At 32.4% G+C, this 23,988-nt stretch overlaps 1 protein-coding gene across 2 annotated transcripts in view; it reads left to right on the top strand.

Moving 5' to 3' along the window:
- The first annotated feature begins 1,692 nt into the window (after positions 1-1,692).
- The window catches only part of LOC114326889 (carbonic anhydrase), a 471,397-nt gene continuing 449,101 nt past the window's right edge, over positions 1,693-23,988 (top strand). Inside the window, exon 1 of one of the 2 annotated variants that reach the window (XM_050652599.1) lies at positions 1,693-1,739. In XM_050652599.1, coding sequence (XP_050508556.1) covers positions 1,708-1,739 — 32 coding nt within the window. In that variant the 5' untranslated portion in view covers positions 1,693-1,707. Of the gene's footprint in view, positions 1,740-14,208; positions 14,238-23,988 lie in introns of those variants that run through there. The other variant, XM_050652603.1, reaches the window with a different exon arrangement.

Raw genomic sequence — 23,988 nt, 5'->3', positions numbered from 1 at the left:
AAAATGACAATGTCATACAATGACATTAATTAACTACATCTTTTGTTTTAAAATCGATTTACAGATTAAGAATTTAAATAATTGCAAATTACGCAAAAACTATGAGACCTAGGTATAGGACATCCATACACCATTCGAAAGAGGTAAATCTGCTTAGTATAATTATTGATTAATATACATGGTGTTCTATTTAAAATAAGCATAATATGACATATTGAATAATCCAATAATGAAACTGTAAATTTTGAACACTCTGTAAATAAATGCGCAATAATTAATAATGGAATACATTCAACCAGTATCCAACTATTTAAATGTTAAAGTATTTTTTTTTATAGTTTCTTAAATAACTTCAGAATAAGCCTTCTTTTAAAACTTTAACTTTTAAGAAAAGTCAACATAACTCCGGACACTCTGTACATAGGTATAGGGAAGCCTTATGAAACTATACCTTATTTTTTGCGAAAAATTAAAAAATGCAATAAAATACAGAGTGTTTCATAAGAAAAAATATAACTTTGATACGTCGCCAGTTATTGGGACACCCTGTATATTTTAAAATAATTTTAAAATGTAGCTTTTATCAACTTACAAACTATTCATTTAAAATTTTTTACAAATCTTTTACCATTTCGCTGTAATCTTCCGTCCCGTTAGTGGTGACTCACCCTGTATATTCTAGAAACGGTTTGTTTAATTCGTAAACACCTTCATGTCTTTCCATCAACGCCCAATCATCTTTACTCCACCAGAAATTCAATCTTTGATATTTATTTACCGATTCCATCCACTGAGTTAGTAAAGGAATCTATATTATATTCCGCAAAGAAACTGTACAATCATCTTCCGTTACAACTTAAATCTGCAACATCTTTCCCTAAGTTCCGTAAAATGACAAAAGCCTATTTATCCAAAAGACCATATTATTCAATAGAAGAATTTCTCAATGAATAACTAAGAAAATTGGGTTTCATACGCAGTAGCATAAATTTGTCAGTTCCTTATGTTGTACCTATTTTATTTTATTTGTTGTATGTTCAATTTGCAATTTATATAAATTTTGCAATAAATTGTTTTTGTCTTGGCTTTTATTTTTTATACTGTACATTATTGACGATTTATCTAATTTTAGTAAATTGTAGTTGTTATTTGTTATTTATATTATGTTTTTCTTTTGACTGTATGTAAGCTTTGTCAATAAAATTGTAAAAATTTTCAGTGGCAATAAAGCATATTTCTATTCTATTCTATTCTATGTTCAGCAGAAGAAAACACTCCCTAATATTTTGTTCATGAATTGCCTATAAAACACGAAATCTATTGTAATAGGTCATAGTATATACTTTTAAGGTGGATTTCGTATGTACCTATTACGTTCAACATTCAGACTTTCATTTACAGTTACATGAATATTGTAAGAGCTTCTTAATTAATACTTTTTTCCGACATTTATAGAAAATATTCGAACATTTTTTTATAACTAGGAATTATTGAACTCAAACCGACACATTTCATCAAGACGATCCAAGACCAAATACCTACTCTAAAAATAAACATCTTAAAGTAGTAAGTAAAAACATCAACTGTTTTAAGTAATCAACGCGGACGGAAATGAAAGAGAGGCATTATTGTTGAAATTACTGTTGAGTGTGGTGTGTGCGGTAGGTTGCATTTAAAATTTAAAGCCCGATAAGCGAGAACAACACAATGGAGTTTATTAAAGTTAAACCAGATTTAAGGTAAGTTATGATTTTTAGAATAATAGCAATACATAATTTTGTATTTAGTATACAACCTCATTTGTCTGTATGTAGGTATATGATTTTCCTGAATGGGTTGACTACCTTTTCTTCTCCCTTTCACTCTCATCTATGGACTGTTACGATTATTATCGATTCTCTATTTTAGGGTTACTCTTTAAATTTTTCTTCTCCTTTCTATACCTATATACAATTTTGCTTGTTCATTGGCGGATTTTGTCTCTATGGAATATTGTCACTCTATTTCTTGTGTGGTCCATTTTTTTTATATTTAATAGCCACTCGTGCAGCTACGTAAATATCCTGTATATTACAATTTCTTATGAACTCGTCACACCTTAGTGTGTTTACCGTATTTCTTCTGAGTATTGTCATTTCTGCTATTTCCAGCATTCTCTATTTTTTTTGCTATGTCGTCTGGTCTTGTTTCTGATGCGTACGCCATTACTGGTCTCATATTGGCGTAATCAATAGTTGATTTCATCTCACATTTGTCGATTATGCCGGATAGGGTTATTAAGGCACCCTGCTGATGTATTTGCTCTTTGTACTTGATCTCTTAGTTAGTTTTCACTAAGTACTTTATTTCCGTTGCTCGTTCAATGCCATTGTCAACTCCATTACCTTCCAGTTTACATCTTGTCTTTTTTGGTTTTAAGTCGGCCTTTATTTTGGGATATCAATATTTCATCGTCTTTGTAGAGAATTTGAATTTCATTGTTCCCTAGTCTGCATCCTCTTTCTTCATTCGTCCTTTATGACCTTATCCATGATTAAGATTCAGTGGCGGCTCGTGATTTTTACAATAGGGGAGGCTATACCTAACTGAAAAATATCTAGACAAATTTGCACTAGCAAAAAAATGCGCCAAAAAATGTAATTTAAGGCTCCATTTTTTGACCATTTTTTATTTCATAATATCATCCTAATTCATAATTTCATGATATCATATCATTTTAAAAATAGTTAGTCTAATTGTAAAAGTTTAATACCAAAGTTTGTGTCGTTTATTTGTTAACAATTCCATCTATTTGTAAATAGATACCTATGCATATCAAAATAAATACAGATTTGAAGTTTTGCAGTCCATACTTAATGAAGCTTCAAATTTTTTAAGATACTCAACTGAATTTTTTTAATTCTAAACGCGGCCTACTGCGAATTCAAAAACATGATAAATTACCGATATTTTGCTTTGAGTTAGAGATATCGGAAAGTTATTTGAGCAAGTTGTTCCAAATATTATTATAACCCCACATACCAAATTTCATAACAAAATTCGCACTTTTAGATTTTTCAATATTTTTAGTCGGGACCCTAAAATTCGTTGTCCCGAGACGCACGCAACCACGCAACGGAGCCGAGAAGCTAATACTCTGCCTCCCTTGGTATATCTCCGGGCAGCGTGTGATGGCAACGTAGATGCCACTGTTAGGAGACCGGGTCTCCTTAAACGCCTGCTGCGCGGCACGGAGCATTAGCAACGAAGACTGCTGGGCTTCTCGGCTCCGTCCATGCATCTCGGGATAACCCAGGGTCCTGCCTACAATAATATTTAATAAAACTGAGACGCGATCATGCGTTCTAATGCTAATGCTCCGTACGTATGGATAATTAGTGATAATATGGAATTTACACGTTGTATAATAGTGAGAGTGCTTATTGTTTTCGCGATTCATGATAAACAAAACAGTGTAGAGTGTGTAAAAAATTTATGGGGAGCCTTGCCTCCTCTGACGAGCCGCCACTGTTAAGATTGAATAGTGAGGGCTTAGTGAATCTACCTGTTTTCTTCCATTGCTTGTATCTATACATGTCTAGAAATCATTTTCAAAATAGAGTATAACCGTCAAGTTGTTGAGGAAGTTAGGTCTTTTAAAAACTGACGGTTGACTTACTTGACGTTTGCCTGAATATTGTGCATTATGCGTTTTTGTATGTGTCGTTCTGTTGTGTTTGTGTTGCACATATGATCATAAACGACGTGTCTTACACTTTCTTAATCCGATATTGTTGGTATGTTCTTTTTGCTGACTTCTTTTTTAGTGTTGGTAACATTCTGCTGCTGGTTCGCTACTCATTTTTCTGGATTAAGTTGGATGCGAGTGTCTTATTTAATTTTTCTCTTTTTCATGTCTAATTTTTCTATGGTAATTGATGCATCTTTTCTTTGTCTTGATAACGCTATGTGGCGGAACAGACACATTAACTGTGAGATGAAATCAGGAGTATATAAGGCCACTATAAGACCAATAATGACGTATGCATAAGAAACAAGACCAGACATAGCAGTGCCGGATTTAGTTCATGGACCGCCGGCTGGGGGCTAAATCATACTTTACCGCCACTCTCCAGTAGGTATAAATGCGTCTAACGTTAACAATCCATTAAAACTATTTTAATATTATTAGGTACTTTATTACAAATATACAAAAAAGCCACAAAGACACAAACTCACAACTTATAAAGTAAATTACCATAATTATTTACAAACAAATTTTCATGGACTTCCTACTTGCAAAGAGGTCGATGATTTTATTAAAATCAAATTTTGTAAGCAGATCATTATTAATATTTAACACAGCGAACGGATTTAATGTTTATTACGTCATCGTATTTCTCAAATAATTTTTGACCCGTTTTAAAGTTGAAAATGATCTTTTGCCAGTTGCGTTAGTAACCATCAACGATAAAAAGATTCTTAGTGCTATTTCTACGTTTGGGAAGGTTGCAATTATATTATTTTTATGCAAAAGTTCCATGACAAATGTAGCACTGTGGTGAGTTGTTGTATTTTTATACTCAACTTGGCCTAGTAGTGACATTATAATAGTTATTTATGATATAAGTGTTAAAAGTACACGTTTAAGGCACGCATGTGAAAGTTTGCAGAATGAGCGATAGCGAGTTCTGCAATTCACATGAGTGCCTTAAAAATGTACTTTTTAACACGCATATCATACAATTTTTTTCTACAAACGTAATTACAGGACAATATCTACAAAAACTTTTACTTGAACGTGACTGACATTCCATTTTTATATTTTTTTGACATTACATCAAAATTGTCTATACGGTCAATACGGACTGCAACTAGTGCCTTAAAGTAGCATTTTTAACGCACGCATGGAGTGCTAAAAATTGCATTTTTAACACGGTTGTAGAAAAAATGTTTTAATTGAATACCCTCACTTGCTAGAGATGTATCCAAGTCATTCGAATAAATATTCACTAATACCGAAACTTTGTCTGAAATCACGTTATCCTCTGAAAGAGGTAGAGAAAATAAAAATGAGAAAGTGATGGCAAAATCTTCATAAGCTTTTCCTTTAGATTTTAGATTATTTGCCAAATAATCAATGTTTTATACAGCACTTAAGTTCTAATCTTATTTTGCGGTGTAAGGATGTCTTCTGTATTTGCTTCATCAAACTGTAATTTTCTTTTGCGACTTCTAATTTCTTTGCTTTATTCCGTTTGTTGTGATAAGAGCTGCCCCTTTTGTTCAAATAAATTACATTTATCACGAAGAGACTCGTAAAAATATTGTAATGAGCTATACAAAGACGAACATGTATGTAAGTCCATATTTGCGCTTTGTAAAGATTTACTCGCTAGGTCAGTCCTTCGAACCAAAAGGCAACATAAATACCAAATTCTAACGTAGCCATCTTTTCGTGTAAATTGTTTGCTTGGCAGCTACCTGCCATCTTCTCGTGGTCGTTAGAGGATAACTATAAAATTGCTTGCTTTATATCTTGATATCATAAATAAAGAGTTTTAATGCATTTAATCGTGCTGACCATCGAGTCACATTAACTCTTTTTGGAACAAATGTTTTATGGCCACAATTTTCCAATAGATCAGTGAGTCGTTCCATCTGTAAGTTGAAACTGAGAAAAAAAACATAAATTTCTTCAGCAACTAAAAAAAAAGAAGTACTTTCCATAGTGCATTCTGCTGCATGTTGCACAATCGAATTTAGGAAATGGGCAATTTGAAAATGGGAAATGCACGTATTTTGCCAAACTATTCCTAAATTTTATTTGGGCTTGGAGACCGCTATAAAACGCCAGACATGTTATTCGCATTGTCATATGATTATGCTGGCTTCCATATCTTCGGCTTTGTAGCCAGTGTTGTCTAAAAACTGTATGAACCTCTGAACAGGTGTTCCGGTGTCCGAGCAATACCTGATAATGAATGTCAGTTGATCTGTACGTGTTATATCAGGCGTAGAGTCAACACTGATTGAATAATATTTGCCACAATGAATTTGTTTTACAATTTCTTTTAATATGTGGTCCAAAAGCACTTGCAAAAATTCAAAACAAATCGTTTTTGATAAATAAGATACTGAACAACAGCCTTTTGAAGCATATTTTTCAATATGTTCTTTTGAAAGAGGATCATATTCCGCCAACAACTCTAGTAATCCAAGGTAGTTGCCATTGCTAGTAGAACTAAATTTTTTGGGTTTTTTTAATACTGCATTTAATTTTTGTTGTTTTTCTAACTTTTGTCGTTTCCAAAATGCACCTCCTTCCTTTCCGCTCATTTTTTAGAAACGTCACTAAAACACTACACTAATAAATAAGTAAAATTAATTTGAGACTAGTCTCGAAAACTGCGCTAACACGACTGACGACTGACGACATGGCGTGTTTGAGCCGGACACGCTGCCGCCAGGTGCAATGGCGCTGGCCGATTTCCCGGAAACATGAAACGTGTTTTTATGTGACCTGCTACCGCAGGAACGGATCTTGTCGGTGACGAGACGAAGTTTTATTACCATGCTATTTCAGAAAATCAACCCCATAAATTTGAAATATCCACATATAGAATAAAAACGTGATGGGAATGACGTACCGCCTCTCAAAATTTACCGCCGGGGGCTAATAGTCCCATAGCCCCCCTCTTAATCCGGCACTGCGACACAGCCAAAAAACAAAAAATTCTAGAAACTGCAAAACTGAGAATACTCAGAAGATTTGAGAGACCGAATAAGAAGTGACGAGTTCAGAACAAAATGCAATATTCAGTGTATAAATGAGTAGACACTAAATAGAATAAAAAACAGTCACACCAGTATTGAGGACATACGAGTCGTTAAAATAGAGACGGACAAATCACCAAGTGGTAGAAGATGTATCGGCTGACGGTCCGAGAGATGCAGTCACATCTTCCATAGACACAACAACTGACCATTGCTTATATAAAGGGAGAACAAGACAAAGTTTTGGTTCCGGAAGTGGTCTTTTTTAGTTCTCATATTGTCCATTATTATCTTCCAATTTCTTCGTGTGTTTTTCATAGGCTGAATACAGATATAATCCATTGAAATGTTACATTTTTTAGGCCTTACCTTGCATTTGTTAGAGGAGTCAATTTTATTTTTAGTGTATAGGAGGGATCAGTAGAAGCTTAAGTTTAAGTTTTTGAAGTCGCCGCCCTTGTCCCCCGGCCGCCATCTTGGAAAAGGGGTGCAAAGGGTTTTCGCACTATATCTCGTAAACTACCAAGCCTGCGGAACATCTAATAAAACATAAAATGTAGCAAATTAAATTTTCTATAATTTTGTTTGTATTACTTTTATCGTCAAGTGACCAACAAAAAAGATATAAACAAAAATAAGTAAAAATTTTTAATAAGTTTCCTTTTGGAGGTTATAACTTTTTGTCAGTTCATTTTACAATAAAATAACACTATAGCAATTTTGGAGAGGGTTTTTAGCGAACAATTTCTACTATAAAGGTGTTTAATTCTATTTATTTATCTAGGTTTTACAGCGCTCCAAACTTGACCAGATTCTCGAATGCTCATAGGGATACAATAAAAACAAAACGTTAGGCTTACTTTTCTATCTTAATATTTTTTATTCATACAATTTATTATGATTTTAACATTCCTATGCTATTATTGATCTATTTTTGACCTTTCTCCCCACTATAAAACTTAGAACCCTAAGCATATTTAGAAAAGGTCCAAGAAGTTGTTTGTTGACAAATTTACCGGTCCAGAAGAAGAATGACGCAACCGCAAAATGCAAAATTCTTGAGAACAGCAAAAAAACGATTTTTAAATATCTAAAATAGGGATTAAATGAAGAGTAATCGTCCAGCTAGGAGCATCGGTGTGGTGTTTGTTTTTCGACAACGATGGCTTTTGTTTTCATCGATATTGGTTCGAATTTGATTATCTTAATTTAATCGCCCCATTTTCAACCCTATCTACAGTTGCGTCATTATGCATCTGAAATAAGGTCTAACATAGCGCATATTTCAGTAACGACGCAACTACCCTATAGTGGCTCAGCACATTTTTACATTTCGGTCTTTTTGTATCATCTTTACATAGTATTTTAGAAGTTAATTGCATAATAAACAAGAATTGTCAAAATTTTTAGTTAGGTCAAATTATAATTTATCCTGGGTGGCACAGCAGTCGGTCCTCCTCTACTTAACTTATTCTTCCAGTTGTGCTACCAATTTGACCACGTGCAGTCGTGTTAAAAAATTGTGAAAAGTATTTTGAGTTTTATAGATAATACTATTGAGAGTCTTGTGGGTAAAATTTATATTTTTGTGATTAGATAAGCATTTTGTTTGATTTGTAAGAGCGCCTCATGAGTGGTGGTTATTTTATTTGTAAGAAACCTCTAGGGAAAATGATTTGTCAGTGGGAAGGTCGAGCCATATTTACTCACTGTTGTCGGCCAACGTTTTTCGTCTCTTTATATGGCGGAAATAAAGACGATTCTCTGGAAACCCTGGGATACAAACGATTCGCTAAAACAGTGACAAAAAAATGCATTTAATCTCTTCTCACTTCCTCCAACACAAAATGCAGCATAAAATACAGACTCCGAGTTAATCACCAGATTCAGTCATGGCTCGGTAAACATTGTGATTCAGAAAATTGGGGCTGGAAAAAGCATGGAAAATTTTGGATACCAATCCAAACTTCCAAGCCTCCAATACCCCCGAGCTTATGAAATTCATATTTAGCAGAGGCAATAGAAACTGGAAGTGCATGTGGTTGCCGAAAAGCAGACCTCAAATGTTCGGCAGTGTGCCTCTATTGTGGTGGTGAATGTTGCAGCAACATCGTGGACATATCAACATTAATTATTGAAGAAAATGGATTGGTAGATGAATTACCGAAAATGACGTCAACTCTTCTCATTATACCACAAAAATTCACCTCGGATACTCATTCAGATCTTGACTCGCAGCCTGGACCATCAAAAAAAAAATGAAAAAATAATAACTACGATAGATATTTTTCAACATATAATAATAAATAATATTATTTTGTCCGTGGATTAGGCCTATTGCAGACAAATTTGTAGACAAATAAATAAAATTAAACAACTTTATAGTGGAAATTATTCGCTGAAAAATCCTCTATAAAATCGCTATGGTGTCATTTTATTGTAAAATGAACGAAAAAAAAATTATAACCTCCAAAAAACCTTCTTACAAGATTTTCTCTTATTTTTGTTTATAACTTTTTGTTAGTCACTTGACGATAAAAAGTAATACATATAAAATTGTAGAAAATTTAGTTTGCTACATTTTATGTGTAATTAAATTTTCTGTATAGTTGCTGGTTTAGGAGATACAGAGCGAAAGCCTTTTGCACCCCTTTTTCCAAGATGGCGGCCGGGGGACAAGGGCGAAGACCCCAAAAACTTGAACGTAAGCTTCCACTGAACCCCCTTACACATTAAAAAATAAAATTGACTCCTCTAAGAAATGCAACCCTAAATGTAACATTTCAATGGACTAATATTGTTTTCGTATTATTATTACATTGCCACTACCAATACAACTAATACATACTAATAATGCAAACATAACAATATCTTGTTAAATATAATGCCTTTTATCTACCTACGGTTTTACTCACGTATCGAGTACTAGGAAGCAGATTTGTTGATCTTTACCTCGGTGAATTGATATGTTGTGGAGTGCAACTATGTAGACTCCCCATGTCTATACATTCATCACCCTTTTCCTTGCAATTTTTAGAAGGATGGGAATAGGTATAAGAGAGAATCTGTTTCCGAACTAAGAAATCCAAAGATTTTATTATTTTTAAACATTTATTTGTTTGAAAATGGAGTCTTTTGGGTTTCGACATTTTGATAACAATATCTATTTATGAATTATATTTATACTAAAACCACATTAAAGTTTGACAATACAATTTTAATTTAACCCACAAAAATATTCTATTAATAACTTACAGTGCGGTTTTAGGTTTAAAAACCCAATGTACATTTATAATATTAATAAATACAAAATTTTTGTAATACGTACTGTATATAACTACACCGCGCGCCAAAATTAACGGATAAAATTAAAATTATAATTTTCAGTCGAAATGAAAAATTTTCTGTTTGTTCTTTTATTCTTTAAAGTTGCAATTAGTAGCAATAAAGTTCCATTATACAACTGCTGCATTTTCGTGTTGCAAAGAAATTGAAAATGTTTATACACTTTTAATTCATTTACTCTTTTGTAGGAGTACTAAGGAATATTTCGTGTTGGAACTTTTACCACGCTGAGCAGATGAGTTGTGAAATATTTAAAATTCTCTCATCTTAATTTCCTCGGCATCCTGTATGATTTATAAATTTTGAAAATCTCAGGAGGTGTAACCAAAGAAAGTATTCCACCTGTTGTCAATCTGGTAGTATGGGAACTATATTTTTTGTCGTTTTTTGTGCTACTTCGATTGATAACTTACTTTGTTTTTCGGTAGATGGCTCTAGTTCATCCGTGACATTTCTTTCTTTGCAATACGGAAAGGCCCAAAGTGTGATGCTTGGGGAAATCGGAGAGAAGAGTTTATGGACTACTGATGAGGGGGAAAAGACCTCCGAAACCGGTATAGCCACTTCCTGCACTCTCCGATTTAACCAGAGCATTATGCAGCTGCTGCATTTTCGTGTTGCAAAGAAATTGATAATGTTTATACATTTTTAATTCATTTACTCTTTTGTAGGAGTATTAAGAAATCTTTCTTGTTGGAACGTTTATGACGCTGAGCAGATGAGTTGTGAATTATTTAAAATTCTCTCATCATAATTTTCTCGGCATCATGTATGATTTATAAATTTTGAAAATCTCAGGAGGTGTAACCAAAGAAAGTATTCCACCTGTTGTCAATCTGGTGGTACGGGAACGATATGTATTGTCGTTTTCTGTGCTACTTCGATTGATAACTTATTTTGTTTTTCGGTAGATGGCTCTAGTTCATCCGTGACATTTCTTTCTTTGCAATACGGAAAGGCCCAAAGTGTGATGCTTGGGGAAATCGGAGAGAAGAGTTTATGGACTACTGATGAGGGGGAAAAGACCTCCGAAACCGGTATAGCCACTTCCTGCACTCTCCGATTTAACCAGAGCATTATGCAGCTGCTGCATTTTCGTGTTGCAAAGAAATTGATAATGTTTATACATTTTTAATTCATTTACTCTTTTGTAGGAGTATTAAGAAATCTTTCTTGTTGGAACGTTTATGACGCTGAGCAGATGAGTTGTGAATTATTTAAAATTCTCTCATCATAATTTTCTCGGCATCATGTATGATTTATAATTTTTGAAAATCTCGGGAGGTTGTAACCAAAGAAAGTATTCCACCTGTTGTCAATCTGGTGCTATGGAAACGATATTTATTGTCGTTTTCTGTGCTACTTCGATCTTCGACTAATAACTTACTTTAAAAATTTTTAGAGTTCAAGAAAATTAAGCTAGTAGCGAGTATTGCCTCGATTCATCGGTGAACAATATTCATCCCCATAGTTCATAGTAGTGAACAATCATAATTATTCCAAACAACATGTTCACGAGCAAAATATAATATTTGCCTTTTATGAACTCTGGTTAATAATGGGCCAGTGGGTGCCCTTCCAGTAACAGTAAAACGTTTTAAAACTCTTAAAATAGTTGACTCAGTGACATTAAACCGTTTAACGAGTTCAACTTGATGGTATCCTTCTTCGGGAAGACACGTAACGATTCTACTAAAGTAGGGTGGTCAAATCATAAACCTGAAAAAACGGGACACATCCAAGGAACAGTAGCGCACGTAGAATTTTTCTCTGGGGGGTGATTGGCTTGGTCATCGAAATTTTTTTGTATTGTTTTTGAAAGACAAGTTACATTTTCCTACTGTTCTTTATATATGTTTCAAATGCCCTGGGGAAAAGGGGGTTTAAGCCGCAAACCCCTCCTAAGTGCGTCTCTGCCAAGGAAGGTTTGAGGCGATAGCCAAACAGGGAGGAGCGATTGAAACATGGTCTTTTAGCTAATTTGGGACCTATAAATCCTTTTCAATTTACCTTTGAATATATAATTTGCGTACGATCAAGACTGCGAAACAGACAGATCACAAAAAAACTCCGCCAGAATGACATGGATCAACAACAAAACAGGGAAGAATACAAAATAGCGAGAAACAAAGCCAACTCAACAAATAAAAAGAAGAAAAATGACTGACTTCGCTGGAGGATATTGGAAAAGACAGAAAACCATAAAATAAAACAATTTTACAAAAAAGTCAGAGCAACAAAAGATACCCTTAGCATTAAAACAAGAGGAGTAAAAAACCAAAAGGGAGAAACCGTATCTAAAGACAAACAGATCAGCAGAATATGAAAAGAATATTATGAAAAAATGAAGAAGTAAGGCCGTACAAAATAACGACGAAGTAGAAATTTTTACAGACGAAGTACAAAAACAAATATTAAAAACCTAGGAAACGGAAAAGCAGCAGAAGATGAAAGAGCAGTCGAATTAATAAAATACGAACGAAGAGAATTACACAAAGAAATAAACCAGCTTATACAACAAATATGGACAAAACACACTACCAGACAATTGGAACCCAAGTATTATAGTACCTATATAATATATAGGAGATCGGGAGAAGTGCATGCATCTTACGAGAATAACAGAACGGGTTCATTTCGTAGATTTTAAAAGCGCTTTTGATACAATCAATCTGACGAAAATGATGGAGGAGCTAGAGAATATTGGAATCCCAGCGGAATTAAGACATATGCTAACAGTGAGCCTAAAGAACACCAGAGCAAGGATCAGCTTCAACGGAACAACTTCTAAGGATATCAATATAAGCAAAGGCGTGAAACAAGGTGATTATATCTCCTCGACACTCTATTTAATCTGATATTAGTTATAAGGAGGACAAACTTTGCAAACAAAAACATTATTACGGATCAACTTCAACCAAAAAATGACACTTATAAAAGCAGTTGGAAAATTAGATAAGGAAGCCAAGAGAATAGGACTAGAGATAAACCAGCACAAAACAAAATACATGACGACAGGGAAGGATAATACAACTCAGAAATATCTAATAACACAGAACCATAAATTTGAAACTGTATACACCTCTAAAACCGGAAAAGAAAGAACAGAGGAAATAATTCTGAAAGGCAGAAAAACATATGGAATTAAGAGAAATCTGCTGAGAAGCAAGACTCTTAATATAATATGAAGTCTATATAAGACCTTAATAAGACCTATTGATATTGGATGGAAATAATGATGATGAAAAAGAAAGAGGAAGATAGCTTTCTGAAATTTGAAAGAAAAATAATGAGAACAATACTGGGCCACAATGTAACAAGAGAGGGAAAAATAAGAATGAAAATAAATTGCGAAATTAAAGAAAAATTAAAGAGAGAAAATATAGTCAGAAAACATAAAATCAACCCAACGCAAATACGGGACATTTAGGCGTCCCGAGAGATTTTTTCGGGACCCCGGGACAAATCGTTAAAAGACGGGACAATCCCGTTTTTACGGGACGTTTGGTCACCCTATACTAAAGCCACTTTCTGCCAAATTTCGATTTTCTTGATGCTGGTGTTTTATTTCTAAGGAAAAAACACTTAATACCTAATAAAGTTGAAAAATGCCCTTGAACATTCAACACAGCGTATTCCAGCTCCACTAAATTCGCCACGACTAGCAAGTTTCTAATTTGTTTGCAATAAATAATAAAAACATCAGCGCTTTTTACCGTTCTTCCGATCAGTTTTACAATATACCGGAGGTAACAATAATATATTATCACAAAAATCGAATCGTTAAAATTATTTGATTTACCAGAATTTTTTAAACTATGCGTTAATTTTGGCGCTCTCAGTGTATTATCAATCATCAAAATTTTCCATACTGATCGATCACCTTATACTCCCTAAATTATGTAAATTATTTACCAACCGACAACACTGCGTAACGGTACATGATACACAGTGTAGTAGAAAACGTGGGATTTTTTTGTAGTTCATCATCCATCCGGACGTTTGTGTTGTCATCGGAAAGAACCCATATGTATGCAGCCTGGGAACGGGAACTGAAAGTAAACAAGTTTCTGCCAGTGATTGTGCACGTTTTAATAAACGTTGTAATAAAGTGACCCAAAAATGAGGCGAATTCGGTAATGTTGATATTTATATGATTAATCCAAAATTTCATGCTATAATATACAAAAAATTTAACTTGTTGGTTTGTTTTGATCATAAAAGTGTGCATAATCTAGTCGCACAAAGAATTGGTCGATATAACATCGGTCACGCTACGTAAGTATTTACAAGGGCGGCTGCTAAAAACTAGTCGGAAAGTCATCGATTTTATTGCCGGTGTAAATATTTATGTTTACGCTCCATGCTGCTAAATTGTAATTTCAGCTGAAACTCTGAAAAGATTCACGATTCTAGTTTTTTTTTATTTTCGCATTTTTGGATAATAATGTGCTATTTATTTATTATATTATACAGTATGGTGCACATGAATGGAAAGGGAAAAATTAGTTATTTCGTAAGCCGGCGAATTTATGGAAAAATCCAGAAACAGTAGTATTCTACCTTCTTTAAAGGTAAAATATTGCAAAACCTCTAAATTTTAAAGAACCGCTTGGATTGACATGGAATTTGGCATGCACATAGCTAACAAGTCAAAGAAAAAAAGTTATATTTTGCCGATGTGTGCTTTTGCCATAGGGGTGAGTTTCACCCCCTTTTGGGGGTGAAAAATATATGTTCGAAATAAGTCCGGAAATGGATAAAATGACTAATTCTAAGCAAATTTTGTTCTATATAGTTTTTTCACCAAGTTAATACTTTTCGAGTTATTTGCGAGTGAATATGTTAATTTTTCTACAAAATAACCACGTTTTCAGACGGTTTTTAGCAAATAACTCAAAAAGTAAGTATTTGGTCAAAAAAAAGTTCTTATCAAAAATATGGCACATAAAAAAGTGAAAAACATGGTGGATATATTAGGTCACTATACGTAGTAGAAGCAGAGTTATAGCTAATGGAAAATAGGTTCATATTTGTCAAATTCCAAATCGAATATTTTAACGTGCCATAACCAAGAAACGAAGCACTTTTTTGGGGAAAACTCATTTTAACTTTTTTAAAGTATTTAAATAATGCTTATTTTTGTTTTTAAAACAATTTTTTAGCATCAAAAGTAAACAAGTTACGCTCAAAATATAGTTGATCCCTTTTTTTGGTAAGAAATCGGGAAAATCACCCCCTAATTAGCATTTCAAATGAACTTAATTGTTACCACTTCACAAGTTTTTTACTCGTGTATGTATTGATCATATGATCTGTAAGTTTCATCGGTTCATAGTCTTTATTTTTGAAAGAGCGGTAGTTAAAAGGGTTTGAACGAGTCACTTATCACGAGTGTATGCAAATTTAGAAACACCGAATCTTAACCAATTTTTGTCTTACAGAAAAACAAAAAAATACAAAATATTCAGAAAAGTAAAGCCAACTTTTTTATTGTTTAAGATTTTTAGTATCTCTAACAATTTTTAAGTTATTTTGAAAAGAAGCATTTTTTTTCAAAATTAAAATTTTTTAAAATTTTATTTTAAAACCAATTTTTTTCAAAAATAAGCACTTTGTATCGATCAAACTTACAGATCATATAAACACAACATAAATAAAGTAACTTTTGAAGCGGTAACGATTAATTTCATTTAAAATGCTAATTGGGGGTGATCTTCCTGTTTTTTTTTTGCTAAAACAAAAGGTACCAACTTTATTTTGAGCATAACTTGCTTACATTTGATGCTAGAAATTTTTTTTATAAAAACAGAAATAAAGCTTTTTTTTAAACACTTTAAGAAGGTTGTAATGTGTTTTCCCCAAGAATGCTTCATTATTTGGATATTTCACATTGAAATTCTATTTCGAATTTTTTGAATATGAACCTATTTTTCATTAGCTATAGGTATAGAGAGCTAATATATAGACCATTTTTTTCACTTTTTTATAAGATATAGTTTTGCTAAGAATATTTTTTTCGACAAAATGCTTACGTTTTGAGTTATTTGCGAAAAACCGTCCAAAAACGTGGTTATTTTGTTGAAAAATGAACATATTCAGTTGCAAATGTGCAAATTGCTAATTGTTAAAGTACCCAACTTTTGTATTATCCAACATAAGCGAATGAATCAAAGTACTTTGCATCTTTATATGAACTACTTTATTTTATGGGAATTATACGTATTTTATATTTTCCACAGATTAGAATTTAGGGGAGTAAATTTATTAGAACAAAAATATGCATTGTTTCGGAAACATTCAAACAAGCTTATATTTTTCTAACACTTTTTTTGTTAGTTTATATACATGTTAAAGTAAAAAGTTCTACTCGCAGACTTGGCCGCTAATTGTTTATTAATTGTTTAAACAATAACAATTGTTTTGTATAAATAATTTTAAAAATATCGTTAAATTCATCATTTTACATACTTTGATCAAATATGTTTCTATTTTGTTTTTGATTATGCTGAATCCGAATATTACATTGCAATTTGAAAATTCTTATACAGAAGTTCTTATACAGTATGTCTGCGTAGCTAGGAACCACATGGAAAACTTTTTTATTATCAACTTTACGAAAAAAAAGTTATTCTTCATAAAATGCTCTGGATAGTCAAAAATTAAAACTCAACCATGAGATATCAAATTTTATCAATTTTATACGAGGTATGTCAAAAATATGAATTTCGTTAAAGAATAAAGTACCATTAGATTTCAGAATATCAAAAAATGTTATTATGAAAAGTTGTTTGAAATTAAAAACTATGTTTTAATATACAATTACATCATTATAATCGAAAATGTTTTTTTCAATTTTTTCTCAAATTACGGATATTTATCATCAGTTCATTACAATTATGATAACTATTTTATTATCACTTTTACGAAAAAAAGTTATTCCTCATAAAATGCTCTCCCTGGTCTAAAATCTAATACAACCATCAGATATCAAACTTTTTTAATTTTATACGAGGTATGTAAAAAATCACTTTGTATAAACATTTTTTTGGCTGCTAATTTTCGGTTTTTGTATTACATTTTTGTTATCTTTCTTAATTTTTTTAAAAAGAAATAGTTTATTTCATTTCCAAAGTAAAATAATTCAGTGTATTTTAAAGACTGCATCCTAAGCTTTAAAAAAGCTTTTATAAAACTGTAATAGATCTGTTCAAACTTAACCCGGCACCTGCCACGTGGCTTTGCAAGGCGCCAACTGCCACGTGGGGTGCTCACAGCACCCCTTAAAGAATTTCTGTGATCTACTTGTTTAAAAAACAAAATAATGTGTTGAGTAACACAAGAATATAAAAAACATGTTTTATTAACTTATTAGCCACTAATATGTTATAAAAGTTAAAAAATAAAATTAAAAAGGTGTTATAAGCAAATTAGCAAGTACCAAGCCATAATAAATGAAGTCAAGTAAAATATCTAAAAAAATAAGATTTAGTGAGTATAGAGTCTATGTTAATAATTTAAATCAGTTATTTCAATAAAAAATGTAAATTTGACCTGTATATCAAAAATTCAAAAAAAATTTAAAACTTAAAGTGCCAGATGATGACACCCCAATTCGATTTTAGAGCTATAAGTTCAGAATTACACTAAATAACCACTTCAATCATTAACATATCTATGCTATATAATATTATAGAAAGCTACTATGACGCACAGCTCCGTTACCAAACTTGAAATACCAAATATTTGATAAAAATGTGTTATGGGGTGCTGGTAGCACCCCACGTGGCAGGTGCCGGGTTAAGTAACACCGTCTTAAAGTGGTGGTAATTCTATGAAACTACGCAGATTTCAAAAATTACATCTTTTAAGACGTCATATCATAAGAATTAAATTTTTGAGATTTTTTTTGAATGAAACTTCATTTAGTAAGATACTTGAAAGGTAAGTTGTGCAAAATTAAGAGTTTTATAAGTAAAATTGTATTAGTTACACATTTTTAAATAATTTTTAAACAAAATTCATGTAAGGCTCACTTTCCGCCCACTCCGTACTTATGTCCATACATTTTATTTCTTTCTATTATAACCATAAGATAGCTTAATTATTCTTCTTTCATGTGCAATTTGTAAAATTTCATTTGATCCATTGGTTAAAGAATTACATTAAAATAACTCAACCGTGCACTTCGCCGTACGCTAGTTTACAGTGCGCCAATGTTTGTGAGAAGGGTGACTTTATCGTTATAAATAAAAAAGAATGTGTGTGTACTTTGTACGCACGTAAGAAGTTATACTTCTATTATAATATAATTTCAACGAAATAAATATACCTACTTAACAGTTACAATACAAAAAATTAACAATAATTACCAAAAATGAACCAAAACTTAACAATGCCAAATATTAAAAAAAAAGAAAAAAAGATGAATCGTCCGGGATTTGAACCCGCAATCTCGCGATTTTTTGATCTCTGGTCCAATGCTCTACCAACAAGACCATCAAGCCGCATGCTAGTTACCTTTCAGACTTCAGCTTTCAGATATACATAATTATACATCACGGTGACAGGTGAAATATAAAAATAGATGTTTTATTATTTTACGCCCAAGGAAGACAAATCCAAAGACACAAAATTATAATAAAAAACCTTTTAAACCACCTTTTTCAAATTGTGCAAGTTGTATTATTAATATTAATGTTAATAAATGAAATATAAATATTTTGACGTTTCACAATTTGACAATTCACTTTTAACTGCAGTGCCTTAAAAATTTTAAAGCACTAGTGCCTTAAAGTAGCATTTTTAACGCTCCTATGGAGTCCTAAAAATTGCATTTTTAACACGTTTGTAGAAAAATATATTTAAAAACACTAATATATTCTTTCCACACCTTTTCTGGACTGATACATACATAAATTAAAACATTTTGAAGTATAACTTCAAAAATATAATATGAAAACTATTTAAAAAGGCAGTATAACTATTAACTAACCTTTGTTGTTTCTCTTCCCACAAATTTTAAAACGCAACAACCATACATAACCAAACCGTCAACCGTCCAAACCACAGCTGCGCTACAGCTGCCACATTGGATAATTTTTGACATGTCATTTGAACATCCAATCAGAACAAAGTTATAATGCGCATGCGCCGGGATCGTAGGTTTTAACATATAAAAATTCACCCTCATATCGCGCGTAAAGAAGTATAACTTCAAAAATTATAAAAGATACAGATTTAATTTTAGAAAATTCTTTATATAAAGTTTTTCCTGTAAAATTTTCTGAATTTTTCAATGGGTCAGTTTTTTTCTAAAATTTATATTTTCGGAGCTATTTAAAAATCATCTAATTTCGTAGTTCATTTGTTTAATAAAAATGAAGCACCCACTTCTCGAGTAGAACTTTTTGATATGTTTGTTTATTAAACATTTCTTAATGAAATTACAAAAAGTTTTATCTTGTTTGATTTTTTCCGAAGTGAAAAACTATATGCGCTCCCCTAATTAATTAAATTACAAATTTAATTCACAATTATTTTGTTCCCAATAGGTATTTTTCATATCAGTTGTTTTACTCGTAGAAAAGCCAAGAACTGTGTCGATTTAACTTTATAATTACTTGTTTAATGTGTATCTATAGTTAAGCGAATAGACGGAAAACATAAAAATCTTGTGCAGAATAGACTTTAAACAACAATAAGTGTAAAAAAAATAAAAATTAATAACCATTTTCATCTCGTTGCAACACGAAGCTAGAGTCGTCTTAGATTTCAGTTCGTTTAGAGAGCGCAACAAGCACCCTTACCGAACGATTTCAAAACTCGTTAGTTTTTCAACAGAGAATGCATATGTTACTATCTCTAAACCAAACTGAAATAATCCAGATGACTAGCCTCGTATTGCAACTAACGAAATGGCCTGGGTGTCATAGCGACATCTGTATTATTATCAATATAACATATCAATTAGTCAAAGTTTTCAACTTAATAAAATATAAAATAATTGTAAATTAAAAACTTTATTGGGACTATTTTCTGGTTACGCCTCCGTGGCTTCTAAAAATGCAAGCCAAGCGGATGCTGGAGCTAGAAAGATAAGGGAATTCTATAATTTGCAATTGCAGATGGGATGTGAATTGCAAATTATAGAATTTCCTCATCTTCCTAGCTCCTACATCCGCTTGACTTGCATTTATAGAAGCCACAAAATGTAACCAGAAAATGGTCCCAATAAAGTTTTTAAATTAATATTATTTTATAAAGAAGATAAAGGCAGTCTTTGTTTTTATTTGATTTAGACTTGGACCACCATATCCATATAGCTATTTCAGCATCTATGCATCCTCAGTGAAGCTATGCAGTCACAACTCTGAAACAAATATCAATAATCCTGCTATTTAAGGGAAAACATCGCGATGCAATGTTTCCACCTTTTGAGACGTAAAACAGCGACATCTCTCGTAGTACGAGGAAGACGAAAAGCCCTAGATACAAAGTTTGCTACTTTTATACAATTAGAATAATTATTGAAATAAAAATAATAAACAATATTTTAAATTCAAAACTTTTCGTTAAGAAACCGGTTTCTGGCTGCATCCTGTATCTCCGGCTTTTACAATACATGCATGTATAAGCACAAAAGACAACGAATATAGAAGAAAGCAAATAAAGGACACTTTGGCCACGTATTTACCTTCTTTTCGTCTAGGAAAAGGACCGAAAGACGGTTTCAGGTACTCAAATCTGAGTAAAGATGAAAAAGATAAAGGCAGTTTTTGTTTTTATTTGATTCAGATTATACAGGGTGTTTCATTAATAATTGTCCATATAGTAACTGGAGGAACCTTAGCACAAAATACGAAGATTTAACATAAAACGCTTAAATAAAATGTGGTTCCTTACTGAGTTACAGGGTGTTTTATCTAAAAATTTAAAAACTACTTTGGCTCAGCATTTTAAAACTATTCAACGTATCCTTTTCATGCTTAGTAAAAAGTGCTACTACTATACACCCTACTAAATTATGATAAACAAATGTTTATAGCTACTACCAGAGGCGTACGACAGGGGATAGTGAATGGTTGACCCCTCTCAAATTCTACGCCACTGGAAAATTACTATTTTAGTGCCATTTTTAGATTCTCCAATACTTCCTACGTAAATCATATACTCTTCATTGGTAACGATAAAGTCATTAGTTTTCGAGATATTTGAAGTTAAATATGAAACGGCACAGTTATTTTGATTAACTTACGATATGATTCATATGATTAAAATTTAAAAATTATTTGTACCCAGTACTTTAAAACTATTTGGCATATCCTTATCATACTTGGCAGAAAGTGTAGGTACTGTACACCCTACTAAATTAAGATAAACAAAAGTTTCTAGCTACTACCAGAGGCGTACGACAGGGGATAGTGGTTGGTTGACCCTTCCCAAATTCTACGCCACTGACGAAATTGCTATTTTAGTGTAATTATTCGATTTTCCAATACTTTTTATGTAAATAATATACTCTTAATTCATAACGATAAAATGATTAAAATAAAATCAATGGGAAAATCCCAATAGTTGGCTGTATACCATAGTTTAAAAAACCTATACAGAAGTAAAACCTTCAAATTGTATTTTGGTATAAAATCGTTTATTTAAAAACTATCTAAAAGTCATCCACATGGATTGAAAAACGTTTTCGTTCTGATCGGAACATCTTCAGTGCCTGGAATGAAGTATTTCCACGTTAGATTAAGGCAAAAAGGTTAAAATTATGACTGTTAATAAGAAAAATATGTGGATAATACTTACATTCCGCAAAGTAGTTGTAACTAGCACACCAATGAAGGTGGTAACTTCATAATATATGGCTTACATTATAAATTTTAATAAAATATTGTGACTACTAGTCGATGTTAAAAGATTAAATTATGTATGTGCCTAAAGACCAACATGCTTCCTTGCTCGAAAAAAACTAGGTACTTGCCATTTCAATTAGCACAGACCAACTGATATAAAAGGAAAAGGAATGACAAAGAGTGACATGACAAGACAAGGTAAAGTCAATTTTTGGTTACGAACTTTAAAAAGTGTAGTTTTAATTTTTGGATTTTAATTAAAATGTAAAGGTAGTTAATAACTGATTGAAAATATAATTAAAACTGTTTAAAAATATGTTGAGAATCTATTGTAAAGTCTAAGATTCTACTTTCTAATTCGTAAACATCTACATGTCTTTCCACTAAGACCAAATCATGACTACTTTACGAGAAATTCTACGTTTGACGTCTATTTGCCGACCCCTTCCTCTGAGTTAGTAAGGAAATCTATATTATATTCCGCAAAAAAACTTTACAATTATTAGAAATAGTAGATAATAAAAGGTGCAAACAATAGTAAACAAACTATTTATTTTAACCGAAAAACCGTAATATTACAATATGTATACAAAGAAATTAAGATACGTGTTTCTACAACGAGATATTCTTCTAGACTACTTATCGAACGCAGAACTAACACTAACATACAGTTCTGGCATTCACATCCCTTGTAACATGTGCAATTTTAGGTAAAAGTTTATCGCCCTAATGCATTCGGAGAATTGGCTCAGCCATGAAGAGAGACCCCACATGTGTATTCTAACACTTAACAAAAATAATAAAGTTGAATTCCAACATCCCCTCGCAACTAAAATTATTTTTGAATTAGTCAAACAGACCCCCTTTACTACTTAAGTACTCTAACTTAACCCTATTCAGCGGTTTAGTCAACATATCGGCTATCATATCCTCGGTAGGACAATACCTAAAGTTAACAACCCCTTTTTCTATATAACTAATTCCGGCTCTAAACCCACAAATTCGTTTATAACCTGTTTTAAGCAAATTGCTTCCTGACATCCTTCAGCCAATCCTATGTACTCTGCTTCAGTTGATGATAGAGACACGCAATTCTGTTTTCTACATCCCCAATTTATAGGCGAACCCCGTAATAAAAATATATACCCGCTATTTGATTTTCCGTTCCCCTTGTCTTCTGCCCAGTCAGCGTCTGCATAGCCGTATAATGCACTATCTGTCCCTTCTTGTCCTAAAATAAGCTTTTTATATTTACTTTTCTTTAAATATCGTAACACCCTCTTTGCTTCGTTCCAATCTACTTCATTTGGATTTTTATTCTGTTGGCTTAGTATGGTGACGCTTGCCAATATATCCGGTCTAGTATTTACCGCAATATATAATAAACCATCAATCAGTTGTTGATATATTTCACTGTTTTTCACCGGCTTTTCTCTGCTAGGCTTATAGTATCCAACATCCAGCGGTATATTGAACTCTTTTCCATCTTTCATCATAAACTTGTTCAGCAATTTGTCAATATAACTGGCCTGATTTAAACTACATATCCCTTTATCGCACATTTCAATCTTCATACCTAAATAATCTTGTAATAATCCCAAACTCCTTATATAAAAATTACATTTTAGTTTCTCTTCAAATATATCAATTATTACCTGTGTATCCTTTGCTGCTATTAAAATGTGATCCACGTATATAAGTACGTAAACCCTTTCATTATTTATTACCTTGATATATAAACATGTATCAATATTGCTTTTACAAAAAAATTTCCTTAATGACGTGATTTCCTCTTCCATAGCTTGCTTCCATTTTTCACTGTCACTTCTTTTAAGCGCTTCTTTAAAGTTTTTAGGTTCTACTTCTTCGAGTTCTGTCAACTTTGCTATGTAGCGCTCAGGTGGAATACCTTTATTTATTCTGCTAGATCTACGATCACCTGAATTCTCTATATCGAGATCTGTATCTAATTGATAGTTAGAATCACCGTCATCGTCATGGGATTCTTCCCAACTTAAGCTCTCATACG

This window comes from Diabrotica virgifera, chromosome 6 (genome assembly GCF_917563875.1).
Source record: "Diabrotica virgifera virgifera chromosome 6, PGI_DIABVI_V3a".
NCBI classification, from domain to species: Eukaryota; Metazoa; Arthropoda; class Insecta; order Coleoptera; family Chrysomelidae; genus Diabrotica; species Diabrotica virgifera.
Note: the sequence above shows the minus strand (reverse complement) of the source record. Positions and strands in the feature narration are given on the sequence as shown.